The 25,721-nt window shown below is 47.5% G+C and overlaps 1 protein-coding gene across 4 annotated transcripts in view; it reads left to right on the forward strand.

Annotated features, from left to right (window-relative positions):
* PXN (paxillin) overlaps positions 1 to 25,721 on the forward strand; it is a 72,287-nt gene that overhangs the window by 24,531 nt on the left and 22,035 nt on the right. For all 4 annotated transcript variants that reach the window (XM_063913135.1, XM_063913136.1, XM_063913137.1 and 1 more), the window contains exon 2: positions 22,247 to 22,461. In XM_063913135.1, the coding sequence (XP_063769205.1) occupies positions 22,247 to 22,461 (215 nt within the window). The remainder of the gene's footprint in view (positions 1 to 22,246; positions 22,462 to 25,721) is intronic.

The following is a 25,721-nucleotide window of genomic DNA, read 5'->3' on the forward strand; positions in this document are numbered from 1 at the left end:
ATCTGTGGGCATTTCTGTGTTTGTGACTCTCTGTATGCAGTGTTGATGCTGCGGAGGTGCTGCGTGTGCCAGCATGCAGGGAATGTCAGGATTCCTTGAGACTTGGCAAGCCTTACATTTCCTTCCTGTGATAGGAACAGGCCCTGGGGGCAGCATTGCAGAAATCACTGTGGAATGTGGTCTTACTGTATCCGCCTTCTGGTTGTTGTTGTTTTTTTTCTACTTTGGAATTCTAGTCCATTACCATACTGTTAACTGGGCACATTTATTTAATAATTTTCTAGCTTTATACTTTTTGAAAATTTACACAAATTTTGAGTGGAATAATTTCTGGTAAATGCCTAATATGTGGTGTCACTGGTGTATTTCTCCTGTTGCTTTTGTTAACCTGCAGCTGCCTGTCGTCTTCACAGCATCTGCAGGAAGGGGTGCAGAGGGCATAGGTGGTGGTCTGTCATGTTTCTAGATGCTGTTTATTGTCTCCTTTTTTTTTGTGTAAACGTGTAATATGTGGTTAAGTGGAAAGTCAGCACTCTCGTAAACAATTATATGCCTTTCCCCAACAAACAGCCTTGAACAAGTCCGCTTTTTACAGTGAATTGGATATGGTGTGAATAAAGGGTTATGTCTGAAAACGTTGACATTCTAAATTTAAATGTATAATAAAACCTTGTCAAAAGAAAAAAAATAAAACATTTCCAAAGAGGGAGCTCAAATGTTTTTGGGTGTCTGAGATTCAGTTGATTTTAGGTGCTCATTACTTATTGCTGATTTCTCTGACGTCCTAGTGGATGCTGGGGACTCCGTCAGGACCATGGGGAATAGCGGCTCCGCAGGAGACAGGGCACAAAATTTAAAAGTTTGACCACTAGGTGGTGTGTACTGGCTCCTCCCCCTATGACCCTCCTCCAAGCCTCAGTTAGGTTTTTGTGCCCGTCCGAGCAGGGTGCAATCTAGGTGGCTCTCATAAAGAGCTGCTTAGAGTAAAAGTTTTGATAGTTTTATTATTTTCAGTGAGTCCTGCTGGCAACAGGCTCACTGCAACGAGGGACCTAGGGGAGAAGAAGTGAACTCACATGCGTGCAGGATGGATTTGCTTCTTAGGCTACTGGACACTAGCTCCAGAGGGACGATCACAGGTACAGCCTGGATGGGTCACCGGAGCCGCGCCGCCGACCCCCTTGCAGATGCCGAAGTAAGAAGAGGTCCAGAAACCGGCGGCTGAAGGCTTTTCAGTCTTCATGAGGTAGCGCACAGCACTGCAGCTGTGCGCCATTGCGCTCAGGCACACTTCACACCGGCGGTCACTGAGGGTGCAGGGCGCTGGGGGGGGCGCCCTGGGCAGCAATGTTAATACCTTTCTGGCTAAAAAGAATACATCACATATAGTCCATGAGGCTATATGGATGTATTTCACCCCTGCCAGGTCTCAGAAAAACCGGGAGAAGAGCCCGCCGGAATAGGGGGCGGGGCCTATCTCCTCAGCACACAGCGCCATTTTCCTACACAGCTCCGCTGCTAGGAAGGCTCCCAGGCTCTCCCCTGCACTGCACTACAGAAACAGGGTAAAAAACAGAGAGGGGGGGCATTTTTTGGCGATATTATATATATTTAAGCAGCTATAAGGAAACAACACTTATATAAGGTTGTTCCTATATAATTATAGCGCTTTGGTGTGTGCTGGCAAACTCTCCCTCTGTTTCCCCAAAGGGCTAGTGGGGTCCTGTCTTCTATCAGAGCATTCCCTGTGTGTCTGCTGTGTGTCGGTACGTGTGTGTCGACATGTATGAGGACGATGTTGGTGTGGAGGCGGAGCAATTGCCGGTAATGGTGATGTCACCCCCTTGGGAGTCGACACCGGAATGGATGGCTTTGTTTATGGAATTACGTGATAATGTCAGCACGCTGCAAAAGTCGGTTGACGACATGAGACGACCGGCAAACCAGTTAGTACCTGTACAGGCGTCTCAAACACCGTCAGGGGCTGTAAAACGCCCTTTGCCTCAGTCGGTCGACACAGACCCAGACACGGACACCGAATCTAGTGTCGACGGTGAAGAAACGAACGTATTTTCCAGTAGGGCCACACGTTATATGATCACGGCAATGAAGGAGGCTTTGCATATCTCTGATACTGCAAGTACCACAAAAAGGGGTATTATGTGGGGTCTGAAAAAACTACCTGTAGTTTTTCCTGAATCAGAGGAATTGAATGACGTGTGTGATGAAGCGTGGGTTACCCCTGATAAAAAACTGCTAATTTCAAAGAAGTTATTGGCGTTATACCCTTTCCCGCCAGAGGTTAGGGCACGCTGGGAAACACCCCCTAGGGTGGACAAGGCGCTCACACGTTTATCCAAACAAGTGGCGTTACCGTCTCCTGATACGGCCGCCCTCAAGGATCCAGCTGATAGGAGGCTGGAAAATACTCTAAAAAGTATATACACACATACTGGTGTTATACTGCGACTAGCAATCGCCTCAGCCTGGATGTGCAGTGCTGGGGTGGCTTGGTCGGATTCCCTGACTGAAAATATTGATACCCTGGATAGGGACAGTATTTTATTGACTATAGAGCAATTAAAGGATGCATTCCTTTATATGCGAGATGCACAGAGGGATATCTGCACTCTGGCATCAAGAGTAAGTGCGATGTCCATATCTGCCAGAAGAAGTCTATGGACACGACAGTGGTCAGGCGATGCGGATTCCAAACGGCATATGGAAGTATTGCCGTATAAAGGGGAGGAATTATTTGGGGTCGGTCTATCGGATTTGGTAGCCACGGCAACAGCCGGGAAGTCCACCTTTTTACCTCAAGTCCCCTCCCAGCAGAAAAAGACGCAGTCTTTTCAGCCGCAGTCCTTTCGTTCCTATAAGAACAAGCGAGCAAAAGGACATTCATATTTGCCCCGAGGCAAAGGAAAGGGTAAGAGACTGCAGCAAGCAGCCCCTTCCCAGGAGCAGAAGTCCTCCCCGGCTTCTGCAAAGGCCTCAGCATGACGCTGGGACCTTACAAGCGGACTCAGGGGCGGTGGGGGGTCGCCTCAAGAATTTCAGCGCACAGTGGGCTCACTCGCAGGTGGACCCCTGGATCCTGCAGGTAGTATCTCAGGGTTACAGGTTGGAATTCGAGAAGTCTCCCCCTCGCCGGTTCCTAAAATCTGCTTTGCCAACGTCTCCCTCAGACAGGGCGACGGTATTGGAAGCCATTCACAAGCTGTATTCTCAGCAGGTGATAATCAAGGTACCCCTTCTACAACAGGGAAAGGGGTATTACTCCACGCTATTTGTGGTACCGAAGCCGGACGGCTCGGTAAGACCTATTCTAAATCTGAAATCTCTGAACCTGTACATACAAAAATTCAAGTTCAAGATGGAGTCACTCAGAGCAGTGATAGCGAATCTGGAAGAAGGGGATTTTATGGTGTCCTTGGACATCAAGGATGCTTACCTTCATGTCCCAATTTGCCCTTCACACCAAGGGTACCTCAGGTTCGTGGTACAAAACTGTCATTATCAGTTTCAGACGCTGCCGTTTGGATTGTCCACGGCACCCAGGGTCTTTACCAAGGTAATGGCCGAAATGATGATCCTTCTTCGAAGAGAAGGCGTATTAATTATCCCTTACTTGGACGATCTCCTGATAAGGGCAAGATCCAGAGAACAGCTGGAGGTCGGAGTAGCACTAACTCAAGTAGTGCTCCAACAGCACAGGTGGATTCTGAATTTCCCAAAATCCCAACTGATCCAGACGACACGTCTGCTGTTCCTAGGGATGATTCTGGACACTGTTCAGAAAAAGGTATTTCTTCCGGAGAAGAAAGCCAGGGAGTTATCCGAACTCGTCAGGAACCTCCTAAAACCAGGGACAGTGTCTGTGCATCAATGCACAAGAGTCCTGGGAAAAATGGTGGCTTCTTACGAAGCGATTCCATTCGGCAGATTCCATGCACGAAATGGTGGTTGCAGAGTGCTCATCTGTTAGAGGGCCGCAGATTCGGCATACAGAACTGGGTCCTAGTGACCACGGATGCCAGCCTGAGAGGCTGGGGAGCGGTCACACAAGGAAGAAACTTCCAGGGCGTGTGGTCAAGCCTGGAAACGTCTCTTCACATAAATATACTGGAACTAAGAGCAATCTACAATGCTCTAAGCCTGGCAAAACCTCTGCTTCAGGGTCAGCCGGTGTTGATCCAGTCGGACAACATCACGGCAGTCGCCCACGTAAACAGACAGGGCGGCACAAGAAGCAGGAGGGCAATGGCAGAAGCTGCAAGGATTCTTCGCTGGGCGGAAAATCATGTGATAGCACTGTCAGCAGTGTTCATCCCGGGAGTGGACAACTGGGAAGCAGACTTCCTCAGCAGACACGATCTTCACCCGGGAGAGTGGGGACTTCATCCAGAAGTCTTCCATATGATTGTAGTCCATTGGGAAAGACCAATGGTGGACATGATGGCGTCCCGCCTCAACAAAAAACTGGACAGGTATTGCGCCAGGTCAAGAGACCCTCAGGCAATAGCTGTGGACGCTCTGGTAACACCATGGGTGTACCAGTCAGTGTATGTGTTCCCTCCTCTGCCTCTCATACCCAAGGTACTGAGAATTATACGGCAAAGGGGAGTAAGAACGATACTAGTGGCTCCGGACTGGCCAAGAAGGACTTGGTACCCGGAATTTCAGGAGATGCTCACGGAAGATCCGTGGCCTCTACCTCTAAGAAGGGATCTGCTTCAGCAGAGACCGTGTCTATTCCAAGACTTACCGCGGCTGCGTTTGACGGCATGGCGGTTGAACGCCGGATCCTAAGGGAAAAAGGCATTCCGGAAGAGGTCATCCCTACCCTGGTCAAAGCCAGGAAGGAGGTGACTGCACAACATTATCACCGCATTTGGAGAAAATATGTTGCATGGTGTGAGGCCAGGAAGGCCCCGACAGAGGAATTTCAACTGGGTCGATTCCTACATTTCCTGCAAACAGGATTATCTATGGGCCTCAAATTAGGGTCCATTAAGGTTCAAATTTCGGCCCTGTCGATTTTCTTCCAGAAAGAATTGGCTTCAGTTCCTGAAGTCCAGACTTTTGTAAAAGGAGTAATACGTATACAGCCCCCGGTTGTGCCCCCAGTGGCACCGTGGGATCTCAATGTAGTTTTGGATTTTCTCAAATCCCATTGGTTTGAGCCACTCAAATCGGTAGATTTGAAATATCTTACATGGAAAGTAACCATGCTACTGGCCCTGGCTTCAGCCAGGAGAGTGTCGGAATTGGCGGCTTTATCGTATAAAAGCCCATATCTGATTTTCCATTCGGACAGGGCAGAATTGAGGACGCGTCCTCATTTTCTGCCTAAGGTGGTATCAGCGTTTCACCTGAACCAGCCTATTGTGGTGCCTGCGGCTACTAGCGATTTGGAGGATTCCAAGTTGCTGGACGTTGTCAGAGCATTGAAAATATATATATTTCAAGGACGGCTGGAGTCAGAAAATCTGACTCGCTGTTTATACTGTATGCACCCAACAAGCTGGGTGCTCCTGCTTCTAAGCAGACGATTGCTCGTTGGATTTGTAGCACAATTCAACTGGCACATTCTGTGGCAGGCCTGCCACAGCCTAAATCTGTCAATGCCCACTCCACAAGGAAGGTGGGCTCATCTTGGGCGGCTGCCCGAGGGGTCTCGGCATTGCAACTCTGCCGAGCAGCTACGTGGTCAGGGGAGAACACGTTTGTAAAATTCTACAAATTTGATACCCTGGCTAAGGAGGACCTGGAGTTCTCTCATTCGGTGCTGCAGAGTCATCCGCACTCTCCCGCCCGTTTGGGAGCTTTGGTATAATCCCCATGGTCCTGACGGAGTCCCCAGCATCCACTAGGACGTCAGAGAAAATGAGAATTTACTCACCGGTAATTCTGTTTCTCGTAGTCCGTAGTGGATGCTGGGCGCCCATCCCAAGTGCGGATTGTCTGCAATACTTGTACATAGTTATTGTTACAAAAAAAATCGGGTTGTTTATTGTTGTGAACCATCTTTTCAGAGGCTCCTACGTTATCATACTGTTAACTGGGTTCAGATCACAAGTTGTACGGTGTGATTGGTGTGGCTGGTATGAGTCTTACCCGGGATTCAAAATCCTTCCTTATTGTGTACGCTCGTCCGGGCACAATATCCTAACTGAGGCTTGGAGGAGGGTCATAGGGGGAGGAGCCAGTACACACCACCTAGTGGTCAAACTTTTAAATTTTGTGCCCAGACTCCTGCGGAGCCGCTAATCCCCATGGTCCTGACTGAGTCCCCAGCATCCACTACGGACTACGAGAAATAGAATTACCGGTGAGTAAATTCTTATTTTCTGCTCTACTTAGGTGTGAGCAGAAATTCATCTAAAGTAGAGCTTTCAGGTGGCATTTGAGCATGTTAAATGCAGTGCACCCAGTAGCTTGCTCGGGAAAAGCCGCATTGCGTGGCTAATCCTGGTGCATTTGGCCCTGAGAATTCAGCATTCATGACCAGCATTGGCGGTGTGCCCAAACAATTGAATAGCTTCCATATCTTTAGATAGGGACTACTGGTGCCGAAAAACAGTTGTATCTGTATGGGGAATTCAAATATTTTTGGCGGCAGCTGTCCATGCCGGGGGCCTGATGGAGTGCCGGCAGACCCCGTGCTGGGGAGCAGAAATGTGTGAAAAGTGACCTGTTTGGGTGCCCAAACGTCCCATTTTGCGTTGCATGCAGTAATTTAGTCAGGTTTAGTCATTTTATGAGACTATTGCAGTGAGCTTAAACCCCCCAAAACAATTAGTGCCCCCTGATCTCCCGTCATTAAAGATTTAATAAGAGGGGTAGAGCTTTTATAGGTACTCCCAACTTCCTGTCAGTAACCCTTCTAAAACCTATAATGACTGATAGCAGAGGAAAGTAGCTTGCAGTTTGAAGAGTACCTGAAACACTACGCAACATGTGATCCTAAACCAATGGGCTGACCACGCAACACATACACAGATGTAATCATTAAAAATGTAAGTACAGTAGAAGGTAGTTGCAACTTCCATGTCTATGGGAGGGGTATTAATATCAGCTGTGTGTGTATGTATGTATATATCAATTGGCAGTACTCGAATAGTGGCCCTGAATCTAAATTGAATTTGGTACGTTGAAAAGGTATGAGTCTAGAGATCATTTAACGGGCACTCATTCCAGGAACTTGACTTAAACTCCCCCCTCCTTCTTGTGACAGATTTCAGTGTATGGCCACTGTGTTCCTCCCCTGTGAAGCAATAGGGGAAATGTCAGCCATGGTAGTACGTGCACTGTCAAATGCGGCACACCAACGGTCGGATCAGTCTGGCACTTTGGAAGATTTCTCATGCCCGACTGTCCAATTGTCGCTGATCAGTTGTGTCCGTATACTATGCGATTAACGGCCTGACACTCTGATAATCTGTGGATCGTGTTGATAATTGCACAGTATATACCCGTCATAATGTGTGCTGATCAGATAAATGTTCTGATCTGACAGTGTTTATAGGAGATTAATTTCTACCTCAGTGTCTACTTACTTCAGATCTCCTTAATGGGATTGGTAGATTGGGAATGAAACGTGTACAGCACACCAGATCCCAATCTTCCAATATGATTTTTGCAGGAGAGTTTGAAGCCATTTATCGGCTATCGCTTCTGCATGCACACTATCCAATTATTGGGCAGATCAACCAATTATCGCCTGATGGGAGTGAAAAGTCCACCCGTGTGAAAATACCATTTCTCTAACGTCCTAAGTGGATGCTGGGGACTCCGTCAGGACCATGGGGAATAGCGGCTCCGCAGGAGACAGGGCACAAAAATAAAGCTTTAGGATTAGGTGGTGTGTACTGGCTCCTCCCCCTATGACCCTCCTCCAAGCCTCAGTTAGGTTTTTGTGCCCGTCCGAGCAGGGTGCAATCTAGGTGGCTCTCTTAAAGAGCTGCTTAGAAAAAGTTTTTTAGGTTTTTTATTTTCAGTGAGTCCTGCTGGCAACAGGCTCACTGCATCGAGGGACTTAGGGGAGAGAATTTCAACTCACCTGCGTGCAGGATGGATTGGATTCTTAGGCTACTGGACACCATTAGCTCCAGAGGGAGTCGGAACACAGGTCTCACCCTGGGGTTCGTCCCGGAGCCGCGCCGCCGACCCCCCTTACAGATGCTGAAGATTGAAGGTCCGGAAACAGGCGGCAGAAGGCTCTTCAGTCTTCATGAAGGTAGCGCACAGCACTGCAGCTGTGCGCCATTGTTGTCACACACTTCACACCAAGCGGTCACGGAGGGTGCAGGGCGCTGCTGGGGGCGCCCTGGGCAGCAATATTTTAATACCTTAAGGCAAAAGAATACATCACATATAGCCATTAAGGCTATATGTATGTATTTAACCCATGCCAGTTATCTAAATCTACGGGAGGAAAGCCCGCCGAAATAGGGGGCGGGGCTTATTCTCCTCAGCACACAGCGCCATTTTCCTGCTCGGCTCCGCTGTGAGGAAGGCTCCCAGGACTCTCCCCTGCACTGCACTACAGAAACAGGGTAAAACAGAGAGGGGGGGGCATTTTTTGGCGATATATTGGATATATTTAAGCTGCTATAAGGATCAACACTTATATAAGGTTGTTCCCATATATATTATAGCGCTTGGGTGTGTGCTGGCAAACTCTCCCTCTGTCTCCCCAAAGGGCTAGTGGGGTCCTGTCTTCGATAAGAGCATTCCCTGTGTGTCTGCTGTGTGTCGGTACGTGTGTGTCGACATGTATGAGGACGATGTTGGCGTGGAGGCAGAGCAATTGCCGATAATGGTGATGTCACCCCCCAGGGAGTCGACACCGGAATGGATGGCTTTGTTTATGGAATTACGTGATAATGTCAGCACATTACAAAAATCAGTTGACGACATGAGACGGCCGGCAAACCAGTTAGTACCTGCCCAGGCGTCTCAGACACCGTCAGGGGCTGTAAAGCGCCCTTTACCTCAGTCGGTCGACACAGACCCAGACACAGACACTGAATCTAGTGTCGACGGTGATGAAACAAACGTATTTTCAAGTAGGGCCACACGTTATAGGATCACGGCAATGAAGGAGGCTTTGCATATCTCTGATACTGCAAGTACCACAAAAAGGGGTATTATGTGGGGGGTGAAAAAACTACCTGTAGTTTCTCTATCGTCCTAGTGGATGCTGGGGTTCCTGAAAGGACCATGGGGAATAGCGGCTCCGCAGGAGACAGGGCACAAAAGTAAAGCTTTCCGATCAGGTGGTGTGCACTGGCTCCTCCCCCTATGACCCTCCTCCAAGCCAGTTAGATTTTTGTGCCCGGCCGAGAAGGGTGCAATTCTAGGTGGCTCTCCTAAAGAGCTGCTTAGAGAAAGTTTAGCTTAGGTTTTTTACTTTACAGTGAGTCCTGCTGGCAACAGGATCACTGCAACGAGGGACAGAGGGGAGAAGAAGTGAACTCACCTGCGTGCAGGATGGATTGGCTTCTTGGCTACTGGACATCAGCTCCAGAGGGACGATCACAGGTACAGCCTGGATGGTCACCGGAGCCTTGCCGCCGGCCCCCTTGCAGATGCTGAAGTAAGAAGGTCCAGAATCGGCGGCAGAAGACTCCTCAGTCTTCTAAAGGTAGCGCACAGCACTGCAGCTGTGCGCCATTTTCCTCTCAGCACACTTCACACGGCAGTCACTGAGGGTGCAGGGCGCTGGGAGGGGGGCGCCCTGGGAGGCAAATGAATACCTATTTTGGCTAAAAATACCTCACATATAGCCTCCGGAGGCTATATGGAGATATTTAACCCCTGCCAGAATCCGTTAAGAGCGGGAGACGAGGCCGCCGAAAAAGGGGCGGGGCCTATCTCCTCAGCACACAGCGCCATTTTCCCTCACAGAAAGGCTGGAGGGAAGGCTCCCAGGCTCTCCCCTGCACTGCACTACAGAAACAGGGTTAAAACAGAGAGGGGGGGCACTAATTTGGCGATATGCTTATATATATTAAGATGCTATAAGGGAAAACACTTATATAAGGTTGTCCCTATATAATTATAGCGTTTTTGGTGTGTGCTGGCAAACTCTCCCTCTGTCTCTCCAAAGGGCTAGTGGGTCCTGTCCTCTATCAGAGCATTCCCTGTGTGTGTGCTGTGTGTCGGTACGTGTGTGTCGACATGTAGGAGGACGATGTTGGTGAGGAGGCGGAGCAATTGCCTGTAATGGTGGTGTCACTCTCTAGGGAGTCGACACCGGAATGGATGGCTTATTTAGGAAATTACGTGATAATGTCAACACGCTGCAAGGTCGGTTGACGACATGAGACGGCCGACAAACAATTAGTACCGGTCCAGACGTCTCAAAAACACCGTCAGGGGTTTTAAAACGCCCGTTTACTTTAGTCGGTCGACACAGACACAGACAGGGACACTGAATCCAGTGTCGACGGTGAATAAACAAACGTATTCCTTATTAGGGCCACACGTTAAAGGCAATGAAGGAGGTGTTACATATTTCTGATACTACAAGTACCACAAAAGAGGGTATTATGTGGGATGTGAAAAAACTACCATAGTTTTTCCTGAATCAGATAAATTAAATAAAGTGTGTGATGATGCGTGGGTTCCCCCCGATAGAAAATTATGGGCGGTATACCCTTTCCCGCCAGAAGTTAGGGCGCGTTGGGAAACACCCCTTAAGGTGGATAAGGCGCTCACACGCTTATCAAAACAAGTGGCGGTACCGTCTATAGATAGGGCCGTCCTCAAGGACCAGCTGACAGTAGGCTGGAAAAATATCATAAAAAGTATATACACACATACTGGTGTTATACTGCGACCAGCGATCGCCTCAGCCTGGATGTGCAGAGCTGGGGTGGCTTGGTCGGATTCCCTGACTAAAAATATTGATACCCTTGACAGGGACAGTATTTTATTGACTATAGAGCATTTAAAGGATGCATTTCTATATATGCGAGATGCACAGAGGGATATTTGCACTCTGGCATCATGAGTAAATGCGATGTCCATAACTGCCAAAAGATGTTATGGACACGACAGTGGTCAGGTGATGCAGATTCCAAACGGCACAAAGGTGTATTGCCGTATAAAGGAAGAGGAGTTATTTGGGGTCGGTCCATCGGACCTGGTGGCCACGGCAACTGCTGGAAAATCCACCGTTTTTTACCCTAAGTCACATCTCTGCAGAAAAAGACACCGTCTTTTCAGCCTCAGTCCTCTCGTCCCTATAAGATCATATCTGCCCAGGGATAGAGGAAAGGGAAGAAGACTGCAGCAGGCAGCCCATTCCCAGGAACAGAAGCGTTCCACCGCTTCTGACAAGTTCTCAGCATGGCGCTGAGACCGTACAGGACCCCTGGATCCTACAAGTAGTATCCCAGGGGTACAGATTGGAAGGTCGAGACGTTTCCCCTTCGCAGGCTCCTGAAGTCTGCTTTACCAAGGTCTCCCTCCGACAAGGAGGCAGTATGGAAAAAAATTCACAAGCTGTATTCCCAGCAGGTGATAACTAAATTACCCCTCCCACTACAAGAAAAGGGGTATTATTCCACACTATATTGTGGTACTGAAGCCAGAAGGCTAGGTGAGACTTATTCTAAAAAAATTTTTGAACACTTACAAAGGTTCAAATCAAGATGGAGTCACTCAGAGCAGTGATAACGAACCAGGAAGAAGAGGACTATATAGTGTCCCGGGACATCAGGGATGCTTACCTCTATGTCCCAAATTTGCCCTTCTCACTAAGGGTACCTCAGGTTCGTGGTGCAGAACTGTCACTATCCGTTTCAGACGCTGCCGTTTGGATTGTCCACGGCACCCCGGGTCTTTACCAAGGTAATGGCCGAAATGATGATTCTTCTTCGAAGAAAAGGCGTCTTAAGTATCCCTTACTTGGATGATCTCCTGATAAGGGCATAGTCCAGGGAACAGTTGGAGGTCGGAGTAGCACTATCTCGGATACTGCTACAACAGCACGGGTGGATTCTAAATATTCCAAAATCGCAGCTGATCCGACGACACGTCTGCTGTGCCTAGGGATGATTCTGGACACAGTCCAGAAGAAGGTGTTTCTCCCGGAAGAGAAAGCCAGGGAGTTATCCGAGCTAGTCAGGAACCTCCTAAAACAGTGCATCATTGCACAAGGGTCCTGGTAAAAATGGTGGCTTCCTACGAAGCAATTCCATTCGGCAGATTTCACGCAAGAACTTTTCAGTGGGATCTGCTGGACAAATGGCCCGGATCGCATCTTCAGATGCATCAGCGGATAACCCTATATCCAAGGACAAGGGTGTCTCTCCTGTGGTGGTTATAGAGTGCTCATCTTCTAGAGGGCCGCAGATTCGGCATTCAGGATTGGATGCTGGTGACCACGGAGCCCAGCCCGAGAGGCTGGGGAGCAGTCACACAAGGAAAAAAAAATTTCCAGGGAGTGTGATCAAGTCTGGAGACTTTTCTCCACATAAATATACTGGAGCTAAGGGTAAATTTATAATGCTCTAAGCTTAGCAAGACCTCTGCTTCAAGGTCAGCCGGTATTGATCCAGTGGGAAAAACATCACGGCAGTCGCCCACGTAAACAGACAGGGCGACACAAGAAGCAGGAGGGCAATGGCAAAAACTGCAAGGACTTTTCGCTGGGCGGAAAATCATGTGATAGCACTGTCAGCAGTGTTTCATCCCGGGAATGGAAACTGGGAAGCAGACTTCCTCAGCAGGCACGACCTCCACCCGGGAGAGTGGAAACTTCATCGGGAAGTTTTTTCCACATGATTGTAAACCGTTGGGAAATACCAAAGGTGGACATGATGGCGTCCCGTCTAAAAAAAAAAAAAAAAAAAAAAAAACCGGGACAGGTATTGCGCCAGGTCAAGAGACCCTCAGGCAATAGCTGTGGACGTTCTGGTAACACCGTGGGTGTACCAGTCGGTGTATGTGTTCCCTCCTCTGCTTCTCATACCTAAGGTGCTGAGAATTATAAGACGTAGAGGAGTAAGAACTATACTCATGGCTCCTGATTGGCCAAGAAGGACTTGGTACCCGGAACTTCAAGTGATGCTTACAGAGGTCTTATGGCCTCTGCCGCTAAGAAGGGACTTGCTTCAGCAAGTACCATGTCTGTTCCAAGACTTACCGCAGCTGCGTTTGTCGGCATGGCGGTGGAAAGCCGGATCCTAAGGGAAAAAGGCATTCCGGAAGAGGTCATTCCTACCCTGGTCAAAGCCAGAAAGGAGGTGACCGCACAACATTATCACCACATGTGGCGAAAATATGTTGCGTGGTGTGAGGCCAGGAAGGCCCCACAAAGAAATTTCAACTCGGTCGTTTCCTGCATTTCCTGCAAACAGGAGTGTCTATGGGCCTCAAATTGGGGTCCATTAAGGTTCAAATTTCGGCCCTGTCGATTTTCTTCCAGAAAGAATTGGCTTCAGTTCCTGAAGTCCAGAAGTTTGTCAAGGGAGTATTGCATATACAACCCCCTTTTGTGCCTCCAGTGGCACTGTGGGATCTCAACGTAGTTCTGGGATTCCTCAAATCACATTGGTTTAAAACCAGTCAAATCTGTGGATTTGAAGCATCTCACATGAACAGTGACCATGCTCTTGGCCCTGGCCTGGACCAGGCGAGTGTCAAATTGGTGGTTTTTTCTCAAAAAAAAAAAAAAAAAAAAAGCCCATATCTGTTTGTCCATTCGGACAGGGCAGAGCTGCGGACTCGTCCCCAGTTCTTTCCCTAAGGTGGTGTCAGTGTTTCACCTGAACCAGCTTATTGTGGTGCCTTGCACCTACTAGGGACTTGGAGGACTCCAAGTTGCTAGATGTTGTCAGGGCCCTGAAAATATGTTCCAGGACGGCTGGAGTCAGGAAAACTGACTTGCTGTTATCCTGTATGCACCCAACAAACTGGGTGCTCTTGCTTCTAAGCAGACTATTGCTAGTTGGATGTGTAATACAATTCAGCTTGCACATTCTGTGGCAGGCCTGCCACAGCCAAAATATGTAAATGCCCATTCCACAAGGAAGGTGGGCTCATCTTGGGCGGCTGCCCGAGGGGTCTCGGCTTTACAACTTTGCCGAGCAGCTACTTGGTCAGGGGCAAACACGTTTGCTAAATTCTACAAATTTGATACCCTGGCTAAGGAGGACCTGGAGTTCTCTCATTCGGTGCTGCAGAGTCATCCGCACTCTCCCGCCCGTTTGGGAGCTTTGGTATAATCCCCATGGTCCTTTCAGGAACCCCAGCATCCACTAGGACGATAGAGAAAATAAGAATTTACTTACCGATAATTCTATTTCTCGGAGTCCGTAGTGGATGCTGGGCGCCCATCCCAAGTGCGGATTATCTGCAATACTTGTACATAGTTACAAAAATCGGGTTATTATTGTTGTGAGCCATCTTTTCAGAGGCTCCGCTGTTATCATACTGTTAACTGGGTTTAGATCACAAGTTGTACGGTGTGATTGGTGTGGCTGGTATGAGTCTTACCCGGGATTCAAAATTCCTCCCTTATTGTGTACGCTCGTCCGGGCACAGTACCTAACTGGCTTGGAGGAGGGTCATAGGGGGGAGGAGCCAGTGCACACCACCTGATCGGAAAGCTTTACTTTTGTGCCCTGTCTCCTGCGGAGCCGCTATTCCCCATGGTCCTTTCAGGAACCCCAGCATCCACTACGGACTCCGAGAAATAGAATTATCGGTAAGTAAATTCTTATTTTTTCCTGAATCAGAGGAATTAAATGATGTATGTGATGAAGCGTGGGTTAACCCAGATAGAAAAATGCTAATTTCAAAAAAGTTATTAGCATTATACCCTTTCCCGCCAGAGGTTAGGGCGCGCTGGGAAACACCCCCTAGGGTGGATAAGGCGCTCACACGCTTATCAAAACAAGTGGCGTTACCGTCTCCTGATACGGCCGCCCTCAAGGATCCAGCGGATAGGAGACTGGAAACTACCCTAAAAAGTATATACACACATACTGGTGTTATACTGCGACCGGCCATCGCCTCAGCCTGGATGTGCAGTGCTGGGGTCGTCTGGTTGGATTCCCTGACTGAAAATATTGATACCCTGGATAGGGACAGTATTTTATTGACTATAGAGCAATTAAAGGATGCTTTCCTTTATATGCGAGATGCGCAGAGAGATATTTGCACTCTGGCATCGAGAGTAAATGCGATGTCCATATCTGCCAGAAGGAGTTTATGGACGCGACAGTGGTCAGGTGATGCGGATTCCAAACGACATATGGAAGTATTGCCGTATAAAGGGGAGGAATTATTTGGCGTCGGTCTATCGGATCTGGTGGCCACGGCAACTGCCGGAAAATCCACTTTTTTACCTCAGACCCCCTCCCAACAGAAAAAGACACCGTCTTTTCAGCCGCAGTCCTTTCGTTCCTATAAGAACAAGCGGACAAAAGGACAGTCATATCTGCCTCGGGGCAGAGGAAGGGGTAAGAGAGGGCAGCAAGCAGCCCCTGCCCAGGAACAGAAGCCCTCCCAGGGTTCTGCAAAGCCCTCAGCATGACGCTGGGGCCTTACAAGTGGACTCTGGAACGGTGGGGGGTCGACTCAAGAATTTCAGCGCACAGTGGGCTTGCTCACAGGTGGACCCCTGGATTCTGCAGGTAGTATCTCAGGGTTACAGGTTGGAATTCGAGAAGTCTCCCCCTCGCCGGTTCCTAAAGTCTGCTTTGCCAACGTCTCCCTCAGACAGGGCGACGGTATTGGAAGCCATTCACAAGCTGTTTTCTCAGCAGGTGATAGTCAAGGTACCCCTCCTACAACAGGGAAAGGGGTATTACTCCACGCTATTTGTGGTACCGAAGCCGGACGGCTCGGTAAGACCTATTCTAAATCTGAAATCTTTGAACCTGTACATACAAAAATTCAAGTTCAAGATGGAGTCACTCAGAGCAGTGATAGCGAATCTGGAAGAAGGGGACTTTATGGTGTCCCTGGACATAAAGGATGCTTACCTGCATGTCCCAATTTGCCCTTCACATCAAGGGTACCTCAGGTTCGTGGTGCAAAACTGTCATTATCAGTTTCAGACGCTGCCGTTTGGATTGTCTACGGCACCTCGGGTCTTTACCAAGGTAATGGCCGAAATGATGATTCTTCTGCGAAGAAGAGGCGTATTAATTATCCCTTACTTGGACGATCTCCTGATAAGGGCAAGGTCCAGAGAACAGCTGGAGGACGGAGTAGCACTAACCCAAGTAGTGCTGCAACAACACGGGTGGATTCTGAATTTTCCAAAATCTCAGTTGACCCCGACAACACGTCTGCTGTTCCTGGGAATGATTCTGGACACGGTTCAGAAAAAGGTGTTTCTTCCGGAGGAGAAAGCCAGGGAGTTATCCGAACTTGTCAGGAACCTCCTAAAACCAGGGACAGTGTCTGTGCATCAATGCACAAGAGTACTGGGAAAGATGGTGGCTTCTTACGAAGCGATTCCATTCGGCAGATTCCACGCACGAACTTTTCAGTGGGATCTGCTGGACAAATGGTCCGGATCGCATCTGCAGATGCATCAGCGGATAACCTTATCGCCACGGACAAGGGTGTCTCTTCTGTGGTGGTTGCAGAGTGCTCATCTGTTAGAGGGCCGCAGATTCGGCATACAGGACTGGGTCCTGGTGACCACGGATGCCAGTCTGAGAGGCTGGGGAGCGGTCACACAAGGAAGAAACTTCCAGGGAGTATGGTCAAGCCTGGAGATGTCTCTTCACATAAATATACTGGAGCTAAGAGCGATTTACAATGCTCTAAGTCTGGCAAAACCCCTGCTTCAGGGTCAGCCGGTGTTGATCCAGTCGGACAACATCACGGCAGTCGCCCACGTAAACAGACAGGGCGGCACAAGAAGCAGGACAGCAATGGCAGAAGCTGCAAGGATTCTTCGCTGGGCGGAAGATCATGTGATAGCACTGTCAGCAGTATTCATTCCGGGAGTGGACAGCTGGGAAGCAGACTTCCTCAGCAGACACGATCTACACCCGGGAGAGTGGGGACTTCATCCAGAAGTCTTCCACATGATTGTGAACCGTTGGGAAAAACCAATGGTGGATATGATGGCGTCCCGCCTCAACAAAAAACTGGACAGGTATTGCGCCAGGTCAAGAGATCCTCGGGCAATAGCTGTGGACGCTCTGGTAACACCGTGGGTGTTCCAGTCAGTGTATGTGTTCCCTCCTCTGCCTCTCATACCAAAAGTACTGAGAATTATACGGCAAAAGGGAGTAAGAACGATACTAGTGGCTCCGGATTGGCCAAGAAGAACTTGGTACCCGGAACTTCAAGAGATGCTCACGGAGGATCCGTGGCCTCTACCTCTAAGACGGGACCTGCTTCAGCAGGGACCGTGTCTATTCCAAGACTTACCGCGACTGCGTTTGACGGCATGGCGGTTGAACGCCGAATTCTAAAGGAAAAAGGCATTCCAGAAGAGGTCATTCCTACACTGGTAAAAGCCAGGAAGGAGGTGACTGCACAACATTATCACCGCATTTGGAGAAAATATGTTGCGTGGTGTGAGGCCAGGAAGGCCCCCACGGAGGAATTTCAACTGGGTCGATTCCTACATTTCCTGCAAACAGGATTATCTATGGGCCTCAAATTGGGGTCCATTAAGGTTCAAATTTCGGCCCTGTCGATTTTCTTCCAGAAAGAATTGGCTTCAGTTCCTGAAGTCCAGACTTTTGTAAAAGGAGTACTACATATACAGCCCCCGGTTGTGCCCCCAGTGGCACCGTGGGATCTTAATGTAGTCTTGGATTTTCTCAAATCCCATTGGTTTGAGCCGCTCAAATCGGTGGAGCTGAAGTATCTTACATGGAAAGTAACCATGCTACTGGCCCTGGCTTCAGCCAGGAGAGTATCAGAATTGGCGGCTTTATCATATAAGAGCCCATATCTGATTTTCCATACGGACAGGGCAGAACTGCGGACGCGTCCTCATTTTCTGCCTAAGGTGGTGTCAGCGTTTCACCTGAACCAGCGTATTGTGGTGCCTGCGGCTACTAACGAGTTGGAGGATTCCAAGTTGTTGGACGTGGTCCGGGCATTGAAAATATATATTTCAAGAACGGCGGGAGTCAGAAAGTCTGACTCACTGCTTATATTGTATGCACCCAACAAGATGGGTGCTCCTGCTTCTAAGCAGACGATTGCTCGTTGGATTTGTAGCACAATTCAACTTGCACATTCTGTGGCAGGCTTGCCACAACCTAAATCTGTCGAGGCCCATTCCACAAGGAAAGTGGGCTCATCCTGGGCGGCTGCCCGGGGAGTCTCGGCATTGCAACTCTGCCGAGCTGCTACTTGGTCAGGGGCAAACACGTTTGCAAAATTCTACAAATTTGATACCCTGGCTGAGGAGGACCTTGAGTTCTCTCATTCGGTGCTGCAGAGTCATCCGCACTCTCCCGCCCGTTTGGGAGCTTTGGTATAATCCCCATGGTCCTGACGGAGTCCCCAGCATCCACTTAGGACGTTAGAGAAAATAAGAATTTACTTACCGATAATTCTATTTCTCGTAGTCCGTAGTGGATGCTGGGCGCCCATCCCAAGTGCGGATTGTCTGCAATACTTGTACATAGTTATTGTTACAAAAAAATCGGGTTGTTATTTGTTGTGAGCCGTCTGTTCAGAGGCTCCTACGTTTGTCATACTGTTAACTGGGTTCAGATCACAAGTTATACGGTGTGATTGGTGTGGCTGGTATGAGTCTTACCCGGGGTTCAATATCCTTCCTTATTGTGTACGCTCGTCCGGGCACAGTATCCTAACTGAGGCTTGGAGGAGGGTCATAGGGGGATGAGCCAGTACACACCACCTAATCCTAAAGCTTTATTTTTGTGCCCTGTCTCCTGCGGAGCCGCTATTCCCCATGGTCCTGACGGAGTCCCCAGCATCCACTACGGACTACGAGAAATAGAATTATCGGTAAGTAAATTCTTATTTTTAGAAATTAGGCAGTGATTAGATAAACTTGATACAGGTTGAGTATCCCATATCCAAATATTCCGAAATACGGAATATTCCGAAATACGGACTTTTTTGAGTGAGATAGTGAAACCTTTGTTTTTTGATGGCTCAATGTACACATACTTTGTTTAATACACAACGTTATTAAAAATATTGTATTAAATGACCTTCAGGCTGTGTGTATAAGGTATAAATGAAACATAAATGAATTGTGTGAATGTAGACACACTTTGTTTAATGCACAAAGTTATAAAAAATATTGGCTAAAATGACCTTCAGGCTGTGTGTATAAGGTGTATATGTAACATAAATGCATTCTGTGCTTAGATTTAGGTCCCATCACCATGATATCTCATTATGGTATGCAATTATTCCAAAATACGGAAAAATCCCATATCCAAAATACCTCTGGTCCCAAGCATTTTGGATAAGGGAGACTCAACCTGTATAACACATTTTGCTAGCTTTAATTGTGTTGTAGAGGCAGCACTGATCTTTCATTCAGAATACAGCAAATTAAACACTATTGTGGTATATTGCTGGGATGCACCATGTCTGAGCACAGATGCAGATATCCCCCTTCCTTTTATGCCTTAACTCTGGAAGCCAGAGCAGCCAGGAGTAAATTGGGTGTGTATCCAGCTGCTGACCTTTTGTCCTTTGTACTGTGTCTTTTTCTGATCATAACTCCTGTGTGTGGGATACAGTATATGACTGACAATGCGGAAATGGCTGAATTGACTCACTCAGAAATGTATGACTGTTTGGTTAGTGCACCCATTTACCTTGCTTCAGATGTCTTACAGGCTTGTAAAAAGTATGGTAGAATATAGCACTTTTATGTTTTTTCTTTTCCTATAGTCTCCACAGTTTTGGTGAGACGTATCAAGCCTGGGAGAGAGAGTAGAGTAGTTACCCAATGTAAGCAATCATCTTCTGATAAGGGGCATATACAAATAGCGATGTGTGCTTAAATTCTAAGCAATCTGACTAGACTGCTTAGAAATGAAGCACACATCTCTCCGTGTGTATGCCCCATAGCAATAGCCACACATCGCTATCGCTGACTCTAGATTGGCCTGCATGCAGGCACAATCTAGTTAGATTGCTCACTTCACCGCAGTGAGCGGCCCCCCGTCCCACCCTCCTCGCTCAGCACACATCACGCTGTGCTGAGCGGTCTGTGCAAGATCGCTCACGCACATCGGTATGTGTGTACCCCCCTTAACTGTCATTTCATAGACTGCTAGATAAATGACAGCTGATCGGTTGCTTTGGGCACCGTCTACACTTTATATCTCTCTCCTAAGTTTGAAACATCTCCCCCTTTGTGTTGATCAGTGGTTCAATAGAAATGTCATATCACATGTGGCCCTAATGAAATCATTATGAACAACTGTCATACAGCTGTGCAGTTTTTACGTTTCCGAGCATATTCATCAAACTTTTGTTTAGAACTTAGAGTCTGAACATACTTGGATGGTATTACTTAGACTAAATTATTTTTTTCTTCTATTTAAAGCTTTACATTATACTTTTACATTTTTAAATGGAATATGCAGTTGGCATTTCCCTGCAGCATTGTGGCAACTGTTTTTGTTTAGAGGAAGATGTCTTTCAACTCAGTCATTAGGCTATAGCTAAGTTGACAATCATGCAGACACTTTTAGCAAATGGTTGCATGGCATGATCTGAAGTACAAGCTTTCATTCTGTAGAGCTGAGTATGTGTAGGTCAGTAAGCAGATGTTAACGTTATAGTACAGGTTGAGTATCCCATATCCAAATATTCCGAAATACGGAATTTTTTGAGTGAGATAGTGAAACCTTTGTTTTCTGATGGCTCAGTGTACACAAACTTTGTTTAATACACAAAGTTATTAAAACTATTGTATTAAATGACCTTCAGGCTGTGTGTATATGAAACCTAAATGAATTGTGTGAATGTACACACAGTTTGTTTAATGCACAAAGTTATTAAAAATATTATCTAAAATGACCTTCAGGCTGTGTGTATAAGGTGTATATGAAACACAAATGCATTCTGTGCTTAGACTTGGGTCCCATCGCCATGATATCTCATTATGGTATGCAATTATTCCAAAATACGGAAAAATCTGATGTCCAAAATACTTCTGGTCCCAAGCATTTTGGATAAGGGAGACTCAACCTGTATAATGGACCCACAGTTACAAAGGTGTTATCAGAATTCAGACACATTTGCTTTAGTCTATGATTGCAGATAGTACAGGTTTTTAATAACTGAAATGAGTCTACGTTATGTACAGTTCAGTATGTGCATATGTACCTTCCTGGAAGCCCATTGCGTCTCTATGTACATAGCACTTTACTCTGTTGGCAACTGCCCCAATAAAACACTTTAGCAGATTTCTGGGTCCAATTAAAAATACTCTTGGTGGATACTTTTTTTTAATTTTCCCCTTCAATAAAAGATATTTACAATACTCCTCACTAAGGGTACACTAGACGATGTGGCTGTCGGGATGACCGATGCATCGATACATCGGCTGTCCCATATCAATATATCTTCCAGTGGCTACATCCAGAAGCATTGTGTCGATCAAAATATCTTGTGATCGGACTGTACTGCTAGCAAAAAAAAAAGACTCAATGAACAACCCGCGGGAGCACGCAATAGTCCGTACACACTACACCGTGCACAAAATATTGGTCCGATCAGACAGTATATCGCCTAGTGTGTGCCCAGCTTTAGACACAAATGACTACTGGCCAAAATGTATTATAAAGGTTGTACCATAAAAGGACATTTTAAGTGTTTTGATTACATGTTTTAATCAGTTTATTACATGCATTTTTGTGCCTCTGTCAATGATTTACCCCACATCAAAAGCTACTGGCTGTTGCATGTAAAAGATCTCCCATTGAAATATTGGAAAGTATTACAATTATTTGCAACCCTAGAACCCATTAAAAAATAGCCAAGTTTTCTGGAATAGCCATCCGCTAAGCTAGTAACTCCTCTCCCATATTCACCTTCTCCATCCCATGTATTCACTTAAATATCTTGACTGTGTTGTAAATTGCCAACAAATAATTCAGTAAGGTAATTGATCTTTGAGTGCAGTGATGGTTGAGTTTTTTTGTTTTTTAAGAAATGCCAGAATAAAACTAATTTCCTGTAATGTATCATGTAGTAACCTTTGTATGTTTAGCTACAATCTGCTTACTTTTGTCTTTCTATGCAGACGCATTGCTTGCTGACCTGGAATCCACAACATCTCATATTTCCAAGCGTCCTGTGTTTTTATCAGAGGAGACCCCGTATTCTTTTCCCAGTGGATGTCATACGTATCAGGAAATTTCTGTGTCAACTGGACCTACCAGTGAGTCTCTCAATGGCACGGTTACAGACCCCCTGGATTCCTGGACCAGCAGCTCCAATAAATTTTCCCAGCAGCAGGTAAATACTGTGACAATTTTTTACTTCTTGGTTTTGTTGCTCAGTGTGGCTGTTCCTCTTTTTCTGTCACACGCCGCTACTAACCACTTCTACTGGTGCTGCCTGGTGACCATGATTGTGAGGTTCAGCTGCGCACTCCGTTGTAGAAGAATCTTTGCCACGATTGAGCTAATTCACTGATATTTGGAACCTCTTACTTTGCTGCTGACTGTGGCTTATTCTTCATGACAGCTTATTCAGGATAATGGGCAAATCATGACAGAATGCTGGGGTTGCCACAGAAAAACCATCAGATTCAGATGAGTGTGATAGGCCCTACACACTACGCGATAACACTGAAAGATATGAACGAGATATCATTCATATCTTTCAGTGTAGGCACCAACAATGTGCTGCCCTTCGCTCGTTCATCGTTGGTGCAGGCTTGTTTATACACGCATGCCAATATGGACAATCTCGTCCACATTAGCATGCAGGGCTATGGGGCTGGGTTACGGGAGTGAAGAAACGTCACTCCCCCCGTCACCCATCACCCCTCCACCCCTTCCGGGTCGGCCGTATCGGCTGTCTGGGACCTCAGCGGAAAATGCCCAGTGTGTAGGACCCATTAGCTCTTATCTATACTTCCCAGGACTAGAGCAGGTATAGATATCTTGCAGGAGCAAGAGCAGGTTTTTTTTTTGGAATCGTGATGATGCTTGAACATCTATAGCCTTAAAAGAACACGCACGCACAAACACACACACGCACACGCCGCATAAAGGTACTATTTAGACATGGTGCTTTACTGCCCTTTTCATGACATTTTCTTGCATGTGTTAGCAGAGTAGTATCCAGCCCAGTGTCCTTTTTAACCACTCTAACTAGGGAAGCCAATCCTGGGCCATTTTTTCAATCCCGGGTATCGGGATTGAAAAATGGCCAATCCCGGGATTGGCGTTTAGCTATGTGGTCGCCCAGCCCACATAACTTACCATATACCGCCGGCGGGAGGGGAACACTCTAATCGCTGCTAGCGGCTCCCAGCAGCGGCTGACGGCACAGCGTGACCTCTCACGCGCTGCGCTGGGGAGCCGGAACAAGGAAGCCGGGCAGCGTCTGAGCGTCCTGTGGACGCTCAACGCTGATCCCTCAATCCCCGGTATTGGAGTTTCCAATCCCGGGATTGAATCCCGGCCATTTTTGGCCCTAAATCCTAGGATCCCCCCGATCCTGGGATTGGCCACCATTACTCTATCCTTATTTACTTACATTAAACATGAATAGCCTTGACCACGTTTTTACTTTTTAGCATTGTACTCCGTGATATTATTTGTTTCTCTATCGTCCTAAGTGGATGCTGGGGTTCCTGAAAGGACCATGGGGAATAGCGGCTCCGCAGGAGACAGGGCACAAAAAAGTAAAGCTTTTACCAGATCAGGTGGTGTGCACTGGCTCCTCCCCCTATGACCCTCCTCCAGACTCCAGTTAGATTTTGTGCCCGAACGAGAAGGGTGCAATCTAGGTGGCTCTCCTAAAGAGCTGCTTAGAGAAAGTTTAGCTTAGGTTTTTTACTTTACAGTGAGTCCTGCTGGCAACAGGATCACTGCAACGAGGGACTTAGGGGAGAAGTAGTGAACTCACCTGCGTGCAGAGTGGATTTGCTGCTTGGCTACTGGACACTAGCTCCAGAGGGACGATCACAGGTACAGCCTGGATGGTCACCGGAGCCGCGCCGCCGGCCCCCTTGCAGACGCTGAAGAGAGAAGAGGTCCAAAATCGGCGGCTGAAGACTCCTGAGTCTTCATAAAGGTAGCGCACAGCACTGCAGCTGTGCGCCATTTTCCTCTCAGCACACTTCACACAACAGTCACTGAGGGTGCAGAGCGCTGGGGGGGGCGCTCTGAGAGGCAAATAAAAACCTTATTAGAGGCAAAAAATACCTCACATATAGCCCACAGAGGCTATATGGAGATATTTAACCCCTGCCTAACTTCAAAAATAGCGGGAGACGAGCCCGCCGTAAAAGGGGCGGGGCCTATCTCCTCAGCACACAGCGCCATTTTCTCTCACAGAAAAGCTGGAGAGAAGGCTCCCAGGCTCTCCCCTGCACTGCACTACAGAAACAGGGTTAAAACAGAGAGGGGGGGCACTGATTTTGGCGATATTGTATATATATAAAAGATGCTATAAGGGAGAAACACTTATATAAGGTTGTCCCTATATAATTATAGCGTTTTTGGTGTGTGCTGGCAGACTCTCCCTCTGTCTCCCCAAAGGGCTAGTGGGTCCTGTCCTCTGTCAGAGCATTCCCGGTGTGTGTGCTGTGTGTCGGTACGTGTGTGTCGACATGTATGAGGACGATGTTGGTGAGGAGGCGGAGAAATTGCCTGTAATGGTGATGTCACTCTCTAGGGAGTCGACACCGGAATGGATGGCTTATTTAGAGAATTACGTGAGAATGTCAACACGCTGCAAGGTCGGTTGACGACATGAGACGGCCGACAATCTATTAGGACCGGTCCAGGCGTCTCAGAAACACCGTCAGGGGTTTTAAAAACGCCCATTTACCTCAGTCGGTCGACACAGACACAGACACGGACACTGAATACAGTGTCGACGGTGAATAAACAAACGTATTTCTCATTAGGGCCACACGTTAAGGGCAATGAAGGAGGTGTTACGTGTTTCTGATACTACAAGTACCACAAGAAAGGGTATTATGTGGGAGTGAAAAAACTACCTGTAGTTTTTCCTGAATCAGATAAAATAAAATGAAGTGTGTGATGATGCGTAGGGTTACCCCGATAGCAAATATTGGCGTTATACCCTTTCCCGCCAGAAATTAGGGTACGTTGGGAAACACCCCTTAGGGTGATAAGGCGCTCACACGCTTATCAAGTGGCGTTACCGTCTCCAGATACGGCCGCCCTCAAGGAGCCAGCTGATAGGAAGCTGGAAAAATATCCTAAAAAGTATATACACACATACGGTGGTTATACTGCGACCAGCGATCGCCATCAGCCTGGAGATGCAGTGCTGGGTTGGCTTGGTCGGATTCCCTGACTGAAAATATTTTATTCATGTAGAGCATTTAATAGGATGCATTCTATATATATGTATGTGAGATGCACAGAGGGATATTTGCTCTCTGGCATCAAGATAAGTGCGTTGTCCATATCTCCCAGAAGATGTCAGGGACACGACAGTGGTCAGGTGATACAGATCCCATACGGCAGATGGAAGTATTGCTGTATAAAGGGAAGGAGTTATTTGGGGGT

The sequence above is a fragment of the Pseudophryne corroboree genome, chromosome 1 (genome assembly GCF_028390025.1).
Source record: "Pseudophryne corroboree isolate aPseCor3 chromosome 1, aPseCor3.hap2, whole genome shotgun sequence".
NCBI lineage: Eukaryota > Metazoa > Chordata > Amphibia > Anura > Myobatrachidae > Pseudophryne > Pseudophryne corroboree.